This window comes from Sus scrofa, chromosome 7, assembly GCF_054392235.1.
Source record: "Sus scrofa isolate SSC_HxYL_T2T_F1_AM1 chromosome 7, Sscrofa_HxYL_maternal_Yorkshire_Landrace_v2.0, whole genome shotgun sequence".
In the NCBI taxonomy this organism is placed as follows: domain Eukaryota; kingdom Metazoa; phylum Chordata; class Mammalia; order Artiodactyla; family Suidae; genus Sus; species Sus scrofa.
In genome coordinates this window covers 83766967-83781525 of record NC_139389.1, presented here as the reverse complement: position 1 = coordinate 83781525, position 14559 = coordinate 83766967, and the positions used below count along the sequence as shown (strand labels likewise).

Genomic DNA, 14559 nt, shown 5'->3' with positions numbered 1-14559 from the left:
CACACTAAACAAATATTTATTGAGCTAGGATGGAGGCTAGGACCTGGGGACATAACGATTAAAGAGAACCTGAGTGCTCTCGACTTCCCTGGATTTCCACCACTGTTTAGGGGACCTTCTAGCCTCCTTGCTACTGCTTAGTCCTGAAAATGGAGAAGTCCTCTTACGGTGTAGGGTATAAGAGCTCCTATCCTGTCAGGATCTTTCATTGCACACACTGGTCACTACTGGTGATGAGAGTCCGCCCTCCAGGCCTATGGGGATGGAGGAAAACTTGAGCTAGGGTGAAGGGCAGTGCCTAGCTCAGCTGCTCCCCATCATGTGTCTCTCCTGGGCTCCTCCACCCTCACCTGGGACCCTCACGTGGTGCTCTGTGGGGACCTCAGGCCTCACTGCCATGGGCAATCTCAAAACATTTGTCCTCCCGTGGGCCATTGCAATTGCAGAAGTGGACTTCCTTGGAAAACGAAGTCCATCTTGGGGTTCTGGGAAGCAAAAGCAAGCGACTCATAGTCCCCTCTCCCCCAAGAAAAGACGTAGAAGGAGGGGTGAGAAGCAGAAGTAGAAGGAGGGGTGGGAAGACAGATGAGTCTTCTGGCTCCCGGAGGTGCGGGCTGCCCTACAGGAAACCAGAACCGACAGCACGGTCCACACCCACCCGCCACGTGGACTGGGAGACTGCAAGACATCACGGCCGTGGCCGGCAGGGGGCGGCCGAGGCCACAGCGGGCCCTCAGCGCAAAGCGGGCGGGGAGCGGGAAAAGCCGTCCAAATCTAGGGCTGGTGGGGACAGTGGAGGCGGGGATAGAGGGGCGGGGAGCAGGGGGAGGGGAGAGGACAACTGGGAGCGGAATGCGCAGCTGCGCGGGGACGCGGCTCGCCCCACCCCCGCCGCTGGTTCTATTTTGTCAACTTCCCTGGGCGGGACAGAACTCAGAACCTGGTCTGCAACATGCGGGCGGCGGGGCAGTTACTGAGGGCCTGTTCCCAGACGTGGAAGTCGGTGCGGATGGCCAGCACCGGGGTGGAGCGCCGAAAACCGCTCGAGAATAAGGTGGCACTAGTAACAGCCTCCACTGACGGGTGAGTGCCCGGGGGCCCAAGTCTCAAAGGCACCCCGCTGTCTGCAAACAGGTACTAATTCCTTGTCCTTTGCCTCCTGTGCCCCCGTCCTCAGGCCTCACACATAGCCAGAGTTCCTCCCAGGCAGGAAGGAACCACGTGGTTGGCCTGCGGCCCCTCGGAATGCCCAGGGCCTGATCACCACCCCACACTCATTGCCAGCCCTCTTGTCACTGTTGCCTCTGGCTCTACTGCTCCACCTTGGTGCTGACCCTACCTCACCCCCATCAGTCCAACCTCCCAGGGTCCTGGACTGAAATCCAAAACAGTCCAGATGCCAAAAATCCATCCAGTGCCTCCACCCACTGTGGAAATGTTCCAGGCACCCCATTTTGACACCCAGGAGTCTCACAGAGCTGCACCCCTTACCTAGAACAGACACAAGACCCATATGCTGTCCAGATTTAATTTTTTTTCTCTTTTTAGGTTCCCAGGCTAGGGGTCTAATGGTAGCTACAGCTGCTGGCCTACACCACAGCCACAGCAAAGCTGGATCCTCAACCCACTGAGCAAGACTGAACCTGTGTCCTCATAGATACCAGTCGGATTTGTTAACCGCTGAGCCATGAAAGGAACTCCCAGATGTGTGTTTAGTTCTGTACATTTTGGCCTCCCTCACCTAGCCTGTTTCTCACTAACCACTTTTGTCTACGCTGTTTCTTATCCCCACAGAATCTTGCTAGATGCCAGCTCTTCACAAATCTCAAATACAAATGGGAAATGCTAATGGCTAACAAGGGCAATATATGTAACCTTTTCTCCAGAGGGGGTATGTAAAAAATTTACGTTTGTGGAGTTCCCATTGTGGCTCAGCTGCAACCCAACTTCTATCCATGAGGACTCAGGTTCAATCCCTGGCCTCCCTCAGCGGTTTAAGGATCTGGCATTGCCGTGAGCTGTGGTATAGTTTGCAGACAAAGCTTGGATCTGGTGTTGCTGTGGCTGTGGTGTGGGCTAGCAGCTGCAGCTCCGATTTATTTGACAAAAGATAACTCTTAAAAGATAACTAAGGAGAGAATATTGAGATGATGTAGACTAGTAGATATTTGGGCGAAGGGGCTTTTCTGAGTGAGACTGTCCAATCAGAGTCTCACTGCTATACCCCTACCTCATTTCTCTCCCCTTAATCCCTGAGGGATGGGGGGCCTGTGACCATGGGAACCTCACCTCAGGGTCCTGAGAAAAATAAGTAAACCAATGCCGAACATATGCTAAGCTTGTCCATCTTTATGGTAATGGCTATGCCATCAACCTTGCCTAACACAGGAGGTCATACAGAGGGAGAGCTGGAATTCAGAACGGAGGCAGTCTGACTCAAGAGCCCATGCTCTTACTCGTTTCCTGTGCTAGGCTTGACTTATCCTTATCTCTCTCTGGCCCACAGGATCGGCCTCGCCATCGCCCGGCGTCTGGCCCAGGATGGGGCCCACGTGGTGGTCAGCAGCCGGAAGCAGGAGAATGTGGACCGGACAGTGGCAACACTGCAGGGGGAGGGGCTGAGCGTGACGGGCACCGTGTGCCACGTGGGGAAGGCCGAGGACCGGGAGCGACTGGTGGCCATGGTGAGCAATAGGATATGAGCACAGAGCCTGGACAACATGGGTGTGATCCATGCTGGCACTGTTAACTAAAAGATAACAGTGTGTTCCGCATACTCACACAAGTCCACCAGCACATTTTTATTGTGTAACTTTCAGTTCTGTCTCCAAAAATCATCCCATCTCAGTCAAAAAATCAAAAACCACTCTAAGGCTGCAACCCTGCACTGTCCCTTGGGGCACCCAAAAAAAGCCAGCTGGTCCTGGCTTTTCAGTAGCTTCCAATCTCATTGGGCAGATGAGAAGGGTAATTACAATCACAAAGTGGGTATTCCCACTATGAGCTAATAAACTGTTTATTCATCTTTTAAAGTTGAGTCCCTAGGAGCCTGCAGGAGGCAGCCCACCATGTTTCAACCACCTACTGTGTGCCATTCACTTTGTTCAGAGCCTTATGTGGGTTATCTTTTTGTTTGTTTGTTTGTTGTGTTTTGTTTTTTAGGGCCGCACCCACAGCCTATGGAGATTCCCTGGCTAGGGGTGGAATCAGAGCTATAGCTGCCAGTCTATACCACAGCCACAGCAACACCAGATCCAAGCTTTGTCTGCAACCTACACCGCAGCCCATGGCAATGCCAGATCCTTAACCCACTGAGCGAGGCCAGGAACCAAAGCCACGTCCTCATGGATACTAGACCGGTTTGTTACTGATGAGCCACAATAGGAACTCTGTGGATTATCTTTAAACAGCAACGCAAACAAAGCCAGGACTAGTCTCCCTGTTTAAAGGCTGGTTTAGAAAGCTAGAGCAACATCCCCAGTCCTACAGCTGATAAGAGAAGAGCTGTGAGCCAACCCAGACTTGCCAAGCTGCTTACAGACTACCAGGCATTTCCCCATCAGCTCAGGGCTTAGGTGCCCACTTTGACTTTAGTTTCAAAGACAGTGTCTAGGCCACCATCTGAGTTAGTACTTGGTACCAGCCTTCCAGCTGCACAAGAAAATATGACCATCTGGCAAAGGAGGCTGCTCTTTGCTAGGCTTGGGGCACATACTTTATCTTTTTTTTTTTTTTTTTTTGGTCTTTCTGCCTTTTCTAGGGCCGCTCCTGCACCATATGGAGGTTCCCAGGCTAGGGGTCCATTCGGAGCTGTAGCCACCGGCCTACGCCAGAGCCACAGCAACGCGGGATCTGAGCCACATCTGCAACCTACACCACAGCTCATGGCAACGCTGGATCCTTAACCCACTGAGCAAGGCCAGGGATCGAATCTGCAACCTCATGGTTCCTAGTCGGATTCATGAACCACTGCGCCACGACGGGAACACCCATACCTTTATCTTTTAGAACAGAAGGGAGGCTACCAAAGAATGGTAAGTAAAGGATATTGTGCTAACGGAATGGAAGGTGATGGTAATAATTTGGGTGATCATAGACAAGGAGGACATGAAATGATGGTAGTATAATAGACAGCATAAGGTTGTTCCATGTGTAAGGACTCATTTGGCAAATGCTCACATGTACATTGGAGAGGAGTTTCCTGGTTGCCTAGGGGTTTGGGACTCAGCATTGTCACCACTGTGGCTCAGGTCACTGCTGCGGTGCAGGTTTGATCCCTGGCCTAGGAACTTCCACGGGCCATGAGCATAGCACACACACACACACACACACACACACACACACACACACAAATGCATTAGAGAGAGCCACATGGGGGTCCAAGAATGTCACCTTGCCTGGTAAAGGCTGCTGGACAGAGCCTGAGATTGAGACCTTGCTCCTCAGAGTGAAGGGAGCCACCCCGGATTTGGGGCCCAACTAGTAATGACCTGGATGAAATGTACATAGCCACTTAATGTCAGATTCGTGCCAGGAAAAATGACCTCTGGCCCTTCACCAGGCCACTTTTCCCATCCTGCAGCTCTGGCCCAGAAGTGGGGTTTGAACTAGACCTTGAGGAGTGGCTGGATCTGGGCAGACGGTATAGGGCCTGGATTCCAGATGACCCTGCAAAATGAGCAGATAGCCAAGGAGGGACAGAAGGGGAGGGGGGAGCACTGTGAACCCATAGTGAAGAGCAGAGGCTCAGGTGTGCTGGTAGGAAATGGTCCAGGAGGGAAGGATGGGGGACAAGGGCCTTTGTGGGCTCCCAAATGCATCTAGACGTTCATGGAGAAAGTAAGCCACATGAGGTTTTGAGCAAGGTGGAAATGGTTGTTAAAGAAAGATAACCTGGGAGTTCCCGTCGTGGCTCAGTGATTAACGAATCCGACTAGGAACCATGAGGTTGCGGGTTCGATCCCTGGCCTCGCTCAGTGGGTTAAGGATCCAGCGTTGCCGTGAGCTGTGGTGTAGGTTGCAGACGTGGCTCAGATCCTGCGTTGCTGTGGCTTTGGTGTAGGCCGGTGGCTACAGCTCCGATTAGACTCCTAGCCTGGGAATCTCCATATGCTGCACGGGAGCGGCCCTAGAAAAAGACAAAAAAAAAAGAAAGATAACCTGGCACTGGAAGGAAGGATATATTGTAGAAAAGAAGACTCTGAGCCAAGGACATCAGTGAGGAAGCTAATGCTGTCATTTAGGTCCAGAGCAATGGTGGTGGGACCAAATGTGCCCAAGAGACATTTAGTGGGAAACAACCAAGATTTCCTTTTTTTTTTTTTTTTTTTTTAAGCCGCACTTGCAACATGTGCAAGTTCCCAGGCCAGAGATTGAACCGTTGCTGCAACAGCAACCAGAGCCACTGCAGTGACAACACTGGATCCTTAACCGTTGTGCCACAAGAGAACTCCAAGACTTTCTTTTTTCGTAACTGATGTCAAGAAATGGGAAATAGGAAGGATGAATCAAAAATGACCAACATGGAGTTGTTGTTGCCAGGTTGTGACTTAGCAAGTTAAGAACCCAATGTTGTCTTAGTGAGGATATAGGTTCAATCCCTAGCCTCTCTCAGTGGGTTAAGGATTCAGCATTGCTGCAAGCTGTGGTGCAGGTCACAGGTGCAGCTTGGATCAGGCGTGGCTGTGGCTGTGGCATAGGCTGGCAGCTGCAGTTCCCATTCGACCCCTGGCCTGGGCACTTCCATATGCCACAGGTATGGCCCTAAAAAGAAAACAAAAAACAAAAATGACCAATGTTGGGTGGAGAATGATAGGACATTTGTTAACAATTTGAGATGTGTCCTGCCTACTGGCCACCGTTACCCTGAGATGAGGAAAGCTGCTTCCTTGAGGATAGTTACTCCCTAGTGGCTTCCTAATCTGCACCTCGAAGCTTTTCAAAGACATCGTGAGCTGAAACCAGATTAGCTGCTTCTCCACTCCACTCTACGTTTTCTTGAAAATAGACCTGTCAGAACACAGAGCCAGCAACTCTTGACCACCTTAGTGTAGCAAGCACCCAATTTAGAACAAGACTTCCAAGATACCTGGGTGGTCATAGTAGACTTGCCATTAATCTTCCACGGTTCTTGGTCTCTGTTCAGTCAGAAGCCAGCTTCCTCTCCTCTCCATGCTCATAGGCCTAGAGAGAGAAGGGCACAGTGCCCAGCAGAGGTGGAAAAATGCTCCAAGTGATTTCGGCTGCAGTCCACTGTCTTCTCACCCCCAAACACACACTCCCAGAGCCCAGCACACACCACATTCTGACACATCCTGCACTTTCCGCATCGCTGGTCCATGAGACTTACACAGAGCCACGGCAGGTGAGAGGGACTTTGTGCTCGGACACCAAAATTGAGAGAGTGCCAGAGAGTATCGATACAGGTTTTCAAAGATTGTGTGATTTTAAATTTTGTTAAATTTATATGTTGATAGCCCAGGCATTCCCTCAGCAGTGTGGAAGCAACCGAGCTTAGCACCTAGTTAGCAAGAATAATTAGTTAAAAAATGGGAGCTAGCAGATGGTACATATTGTTAATAACACCCCTCTGTGTGCCAAATCATAAAGCACAAAGTTGATGGAGGGCCCATTTAGTGCGGCTTGCCCAAGGCATCAAAATTGCCAGTTCTGGGCAAACGCAAAGTCTGGTTTCAGGGTGCTGGGCTGTTGGCAGATTCTGTTTGGCTGCCCATTGCTCCAGCACATGCCTCACCACCGACTGACAATTTATTACGGAGGTGAGATGTCGCCTCTCTTGATTTTCCCAGTTTAAATCTCAGTTTCTGCCTTGAATCTTCCCTGCCTCCAGGCCCCCCACCCCCCCGAAAAAAAACTGAGGTGGGGGTGGGGTATGTGTAGCAAATGCCATCATAACTGACTGTGAAACTGTGGCTCTTAGTAGTGAGTTTCATACTGATCTCAGCTCACGTGTGGAGGACTCTAGGAGTTAGTTATGGGTTAAAAGTAAGTTCTGCCACCACTCACTAGCCTTGTGCTCTGAGCAATTCGCTTCACCTCTCTCAAAGACCGGGTGAGCCGGCCTCCTGTTCTTAGCCAGCACTACTGTTGTCATTACTGAGTTATATGACCTTAAAAAATTGACTTCCCTGGACCTCAGTTTCATCCCCTTCACCATGAGGACATGGGCGAGGTGATTTCAAAGACCCCTCCTGGTGACAGTTGTCTGTGTGTCCCTTTAAACCCATTTCTCCATTCAGTACATGTGGAAAGGCTGCGTTGGAGATCACGGTAACTCATTCAAGGAGGAATGGACAGTAAGCCCTTGGAAAAATGGGGCTGGGACGCAGTTTGACAAGAAGAAGGGTCTAGAAATGGGTCTTGAGGTGAGAGCCGACGCCAGGAGAATCAAGGAGCTCCCCAAAGGGAAAGTCTACAGAGCAAGGGGGAGCTCCTGTTGTGGCTCAGCAGTAATGAATCCAGCTAGTATCCATGAGGATGGGGATTCAATCACTGGCCCTGGCTCTGTGGGCTAAGGATCTGGCATTGCCGTGAGCTGTGGTGTGGGTCGCAGATGTGGCTTGGATCCTGCATTGCTGTGGCTGGGGCACAGGCCAGCAGCTGCAGCTCCATTTTGACCCCTAGCCTGGGAACCTCCATATGCCTCCGTGGGGCCCTAAAAAAAAAAAAAAATTTAAAGCATAAATAAATAAAGTGCAAAGGGTCAGTGACAGCCTGTGACGAAGGGGAAGAGGAAGAAAAGACTGCAAAAGAAATCCAATAAAATTAAATGTTTTAGCAGCAGAACCTGGGATACCTTTGGAGAAAAAAGGTTTCAAGGAAAAAAGGTCATTTTGACAACCGTTCCTAAGAAGGAATTCTTTCTCCACATTGATGAACGCACCCCCCTGACTGTCCTGCCGCCCTAATTCAGACCTTCCTCCTCGCTAGGCTGTGAACCTTCACGGGGGCGTGGACATCCTGGTCTCCAATGCAGCCGTCAACCCATTCTTTGGAAACATCATAGATGCCACTGAGGAGGTGTGGGACAAGGTGAGAGGGGATGCACGCATCAGGGGCCGGCCTCCGAAGACAGCACACACTCAGTCTGCTTTTAGAATGCATTTGTCAAGTACAGTATAAATGTGAGGAATCTTAGCAATTTGCCGCACACCTGGAGTGCACCTGGTAAAGGACGAATGGGGGGTGGCTTCCTCTGTCCCTGCCCTTCTCTTTCATTTCTGCTTCTCCCCAGTTTTATCTTCTTTATTTGCTCCTCGCTAGCCATCTCCTGCTCCCCGCCCCCAGCTCTCTCCCCACCGCAGCCTTAGCCGGGCTCCTCTCCCTGGTTCATTTCCAGCAGACCTGGCAGCTAATATGCCAATAACTAATACACTCAAACTTACACACCACCCCCTTCCTCTTTTCAGCTGCCAAAAAAGAATGATTTTTCATTAGTCGGAAAACTTTAATAGCTGCTGGTTAAGTAAAATATCAATTCCGGTGAAATGAACAAAGTTGCTGCTTTGTAACATACAGCCTTTGAAAAAGACCTGGGCTCTTTTTTTTTTAATTCAAATGTCAAGATAACCTGAGTTCCAGATGTCTGAATTCAAGGGCCAGAATGTTGGTTTTTATGTGCACATGTATAACTATATTATATTTATATTTCACATACCTATATCCTTTAATTATAAAGCCTTAACTAAAATATTTGTCTTTGTCTACTAAGGTTAATATTTCAATATGATTTGGAAATGCTAAATTTTTTATGATCTCCCATGGATTTTCTTTTTGCCCCAATGTCATCAATTTTTTCTCAACACTGAAGTTTAAGGGTACTAAAATATTCTAGTTTGTTTATCAGTGTTTCACAGACATAGAGTCCAAAGTGCCAAAACACTCTTCAGTGAGTCAGTTCTTGATTGATATTCTTTAAAGCAGAGAGACATCTTTCATGAGCAGTCTGAATAGAGACCACATGAAAATCAGTTATAAACCAAGTAATTTTTCTTTTAAGTTGGCTTTTTTTTTAATATCACAGTATCTCACATCTAAATGCAGTCCTTGATGGAACCCTGGACTTTTCAAACAAGGACATTTGGGCAACAATGGGGGAAGTTTTATTATGGACAGTCTACTAGGTAAAATCATGATTACCAACGTTAAATTTCTTGGATGTGATAATGGATGGTGGTGTGTAAGAACATCCTTATTCTTTTGTTTTTTGGGGTCTTTTTTTTTTTTTTTTTTTTTTTTTTTGCTATTTCTTGGGTCGCTCCTGCGGCATGTGGAGGTTCCCAGGCTAGGGGTCTAATCGGAGCTGTAGCTGCCGGCCTACACCAAAGCCACAGCAACGCAGGATCTGAGCCGCATCTGCGACCTACACCACAGCTCATGGCAATGCCGGATCCTTAACCCACTGAGCAAGGCCAGGGATCGAACCTGCAACCTCTTGGTTCCTAGTCAGATTCGTTAACCACTGCGCCACGATGGGAACTCCAGAACATCCTTATTCTTTTGGAAATAACGCTAAAGTTATTTTAAGGCTAGAGCATTGTGATGTCTGCACCTTACCTTCCAAGAGTAAGGGAAGAACTACATAGATGCACAGATAGGGTGAATGGTACAAAATGTGAACCACGGCAAATGTAGGTAAAGGATATCTAGATAGTCATTGTCCTCCTTCAACTTTCTGTAAGAGTGACATTTTTCAAACTAAGAAGTCACTTGGGGGGGAGGATGTTATGGGAGGGGACCATCCCAGCAGCACCTACGACAATGTAAACAAGGGTCATGCCTTTGTTCCAAATTAGGGATGTGGGGTTTTGATTGTAGACTATGTCCCAGCTCCCTCAAAAGTGCCTCCTCGTGATCCCACTTGCCAACAAATGTCCAGCCAGACAATTCATCCTGGGGGGCCGAGAGCATCTCACTCCCTAAGCTCAGAAGCCAGAAAAGTGCTGGAACAACCCCAAGTGTCTAAGGTGGGGCCACATTTCCCCTGAGAAGCACAGCCCATGCTGGGGCAGGTCCAGGAAGCCAGCATGGGCTCTGTCTAGTTGGAAGACACAGAAAATCCAGCTCAAATCCAAAGCAGCCCTGAGAGTTCAGGTTTGTTCTGGGCCAAATCACACTTAGCCGGTGAGGAAACAAGATAAACCAGGCTCTGTTCTTTCTTGCCTGAACCTAATGTGTCATTCATCTCTAGCTGAATAAGCCAGAGAAAGCTACTTCTGCCTGGGCCTCAGTTTCTCCACTTGTAAGGGCAGGATAAATCGTCTCTAAGATCTCCGCCAACCCTAACAGACAGATCTAGGGAACGCACCCTAACTCCCCATCACCCTGCCTTCTCCAGCCCTATTCCCTCATGCTGTTCCCCCTCTTCTCTCCACTGCAGATTCTGCACGTTAACGTGAAGGCCACAGTCCTGATGACAAAGGCAGTGGTGCCGGAGATGGAGAAACGAGGGTACAGAGAGTGAGAGGGAGCCTAGATGCAATAGACCCCACATGGACTGAGGGTGGGGGGTATCCACCGGGAAGCGGATCATTCTGTTCTTGTTTTTGTTTTAGGGCCACACACACAGCATATGGGGGTTCCCAGACTAGGGGTCAAATTGGAGCTGTAGCTGCTGGCCTACACCACAGCCGCAGCAACGCCAGATCCAAGCCATGTCTGCAATCTACCCCACAGCTCACAGCAACACCGGATCCTTAACCCACTGAGCGAGGGCAGGGATTGAACCTGCATCCTCACGGATGCTAGTCAGATTTGTTTCCACTGAGCCACGACGGGAACTCTGATCATTCTGTACTTTTTCCAGAGGCGGCTCAGTGTTGATCGTATCCTCCGTTGGAGCCTACCACCCATTTCCCGTAAGAACCCCCTTCTCTGCTACTTTCACCCCTTCCTCCGTCCTGTACCTCCCACCCCTCCAATCACCTGAAGAAGTTTGTGTCCCCTTTTGGAGTCACACCACCAAGTTCCTTTGCACAAAACAGAGGCCTTATGTCCACAAACCCTAAACACAAGACAGTTCTCTAACTGGCACCTTCCCTTAACAGAGATGCGCTGTTATCTATTGCCCTTTATATCTTATGTTAAGAACCAAGAATGAAGAGACTAACCCATTCTCTCCTCTTTCAAGAATCTGGGCCCTTACAATGTTAGTAAAACAGCCTTGCTGGGCCTCACCAAGAACCTGGCCGTAGAGCTGGCCCCAAGGAACATTAGGGTGAACTGCCTGGCGCCTGGACTCATCAAGACTAACTTCAGCCAGGTGGTAAGGAACGGGGGTCCTACATCCTGCTGGGACCCTAAGGGGCATTTGCTCAGATGGGGAAGCCAGTGCCTGGGTCTTGGGCCCCCAACCACGTCCCCCCTCTCCTGGGCTCTTCCACATCCTTCCTCCCTAGCAGCCGTGGATCCAGACCAGACCCCCACACGATTGTTTCCTGAGGTGCACTGTGAGGCTGAGGAATTCAGACTCCACTCAGGCCACTTCACTTCCCCTTACATGGGGGAGACCTGGGGCAACCCAGGAAAATCCCTCTCTAGAACCTGAAGAGAATGAAGCACAAGAGGATGGTGGGTGAAGATCGGGAACTGGGAAGGACTAGCAAGTGTAGGGGCTACCTCTCCACCCTTCCTCTCAGTTAATGTGAGGGTGGGCAGGTCCCCCCTCGCTGTCCCTCACAGGACAAGCATTCCCTTTTTCCTGCAGTTGTGGATGGATAAGGCAAGAAAGGAGTACATGAAAGAAAGCTTGCGAATCAGAAGGTAAGACTCTCCCCGGGGAGGGGTAGGAGGGATAAAGATGGCAAGGTCTGGTCCTCACAGCACACAGCTCACTGACTCCGTCCCAGAAACAGCACGGGCATGCTTTCCTTTTGGGGGTTTTATTTGTTTGTTTGAGGGGGGAGTTGCTTTTTTTGGCTGCATCTGCTGTATGTAAAAGTTCCGGGTCAAGGATCAAACCTGCACCACAGCAGTGTCAACACCAGATCCTTAACCTGCTGCTCCCCCAGAGAGCTCCCAGGCATGCTCTCCTTTGCTTCAAACACAGACTTCACAGGTTTGTGAACACTGCTTCACTACAGTGGCATGTGCAAGGAGTCTGCCACCACTGCAAAAACCAAACTCAGAGGTGTCCGAGTTTAGCAGAGCAGAACCCTGGGGGAGACCCTGACACTTCTCTCTCCACCTGGGGGTTTGCCTAACTCCCAGGCTTCCCTAACAATGAGAGGCCAAGCATGCTTTTTTAGTTCTCATTGAATAGAAAGAGTCATATTTGTCATATTTTTCTTTTTTTTTTTTTTTTTGCTTTTTAGGGCCACACCCTCAGCATATGGAAGTTCCTAGGCTAGGGGTCCAATCAGAGCCTACACCACAGCCAGATCCAAGCCGCATCTCACGGCAACACCAGATCCCAACCCACCGAGCGAGGCCAGGGATCGAACCCACATCCTCATGGATCCTAGTCGGGTTTGTTTACCACTGAGCCACAAAGGGAATTCCAAGAGTCGTCATTTCCCAAGTTCAGACTGATGATCGTACAATCCACATAAAAGGAATTGAAGAGCTTTCCTACGTCCCCAAACTCCCAAACTCCCGTTGCCTAAGAAAACTAGCCTCTTCCCCAAAGGATTAGCTGAATTTTGGGCACCTTTCTCTGGCTCCCTGACTCTCTCCAGCTTCTGGCTTCTGAGAACTCTCTTGTCTTTAGCTCCTCTACCTTGTCCCCTCAAGGACACATACCAGCAATGCCTACTTGAGGAGGGAGACCCCCTCAAGTGCCCCCAAAGCCGTTCTGCTGTGAGGCAGGAGCTCCAAGGCCTGGTTCACAACTCATTATTGTCATGCTCCAGCCGCAGTGAATGATCTGGCCCCAGGCTCCTCAGTCTTGGATGCAAATTCAAATCAGCTGAGGTGCCTGTAAAAACACAAATACTCAAGCCCCACTCCCAGAGATTCTTTTTTTAACTGGCCTAAGGTAGGACCTAGGCATCTTTAAGGGGCAAGGGCAGGTGGAGAGGGAGAAGGTAAACCTCCCAGATGACTACATTGTGCAGTCAGAGTGGAAACCCACTAGTCCAGGCCTTTTAGGTTTGAGGTACCCATTCTACCCACCTCTAGAGCATTCTATGGTAGTTAGAGTGTTCCCTAACTATGTAATCACTGATACAAACACTGAGAATTAGCGCAATCTCTCAAAATGACTTTAAGTGACAGAAACAGGTTCCTGAAAAAGTTGTCTGTGAATTGAAGCTGTACAAATGGAGTCATTTTTAAACAAATCATTTACTGTCTCACAGACTCCTTGGCACTTGAATAGTATGCACACATGTGAAACAAATTCTTTGAAGAATGAAATAGCTGCTCATCGGTTTATCTATGTAACTTTAGATTTTGGTGTCCTGAGTTCAGTAAAAAACAGTGTCTCAGGGTTCCCACTGTGGCTCAGCAGTAATGAAACCAACCATGAGGATGCAGGTTTGATCCCTGGTCTCACTCAGTGGGTCAAGAATCTGGCATTGCCATGAGCTGTGGTGTAGGTCACAGCCACAGCTCGGATCCTGCATTGCTGTGGCTGTGGCATAGGCCAGCAGCTATAGCTCTGATTCGACCCCTAGCCAGGAGACCTTCCATATGCTGCAGGTGCAGCCCTAAAAAGCAAAAAATAAAAAAGAACAAAAAAACAAAGTGTCTCTATTTTACATGAATGTAATGTGTGGTGGCTTTTGCAAAGTACAGTGTTAATGCTTATAGTTACCTTTTCTTCATGGTAACCCTATTTGATGGACAGTACACTGGTCCTGAAAAATCATCTGATGCTTTTTGATTAAGCAGATTTCTTTCCCTGTTTGATTTTTACTCCCTTTCTGTTTCTTCTCCTCCCCAGGTTAGGCAATCCAGAGGACTGTGCGGGCATCGTGTCTTTCCTATGCTCTGAAGATGCCAGCTACATCACTGGGGAGACAGTGGTAGTGGGTGGAGGGACCGCATCCCGCCTCTGAGGACCTGGAGAGCATCCACCAGGGCAGAGATTGGGCTCCAGCTCCTGTTCCAGCATTCATCAACTGGTTTCCCACCTCTGCCTAGCATTCTGCTCACAATACACCATAACCCCTACCCACCCCCCCCAAATCAGTTCTGCCCTGTGAAAAGAGCCAGCGTCCTTGTCCTCTGCTGTCAAGCTGTGGTCTAATGAGGATTTTCCCTGTTGCTGTAGCCTTCAATAAAGACCTCCCCTGAGAGCACAAGGTAGACCTGCTCAGAGGGCTGAGTCTACCTTAGCAAAGATCAACTAATTTTTTTTTTTTTTTTTTTTTTTCTGGGCATCAGGGTAATTTGAGGGATATGGGAGAAGGAAACCTGGATTGGAGGGAACAGGGTTAGAAATCAACGACGTGCAAATCTAGTGCAAAGAAAATGCAAATGATCACAGTGGTTTGAATCAATGTTCATTTTTCAGCGTAGGGTGCATAGGTGTGTTAGCCAAGCAGAGAGCCTAAATTTGAGTGGACGGGATGCCCTTAAGGTTCTCCTGGATCCCAA

At 49.2% G+C, this 14559-nt stretch overlaps 1 protein-coding gene across 1 annotated transcript; it reads left to right on the top strand.

Moving 5' to 3' along the window:
- The first annotated feature begins 841 nt into the window (after positions 1-841).
- DHRS4 (dehydrogenase/reductase (SDR family) member 4) lies at positions 842-14312 on the top strand. The gene is made up of 8 exons (NM_214019.2): positions 842-1083; positions 2507-2684; positions 7951-8052; positions 10400-10470; positions 10826-10877; positions 11150-11284; positions 11726-11781; positions 13904-14312. The coding sequence occupies exons 1-8, from the start codon at positions 953-955 to the stop codon at positions 14016-14018; spliced, it is 840 nt and encodes a 279-aa protein (NP_999184.2). The 5' UTR covers positions 842-952; the 3' UTR covers positions 14019-14312.
- The last annotated feature ends 247 nt before the right edge of the window (positions 14313-14559 follow it).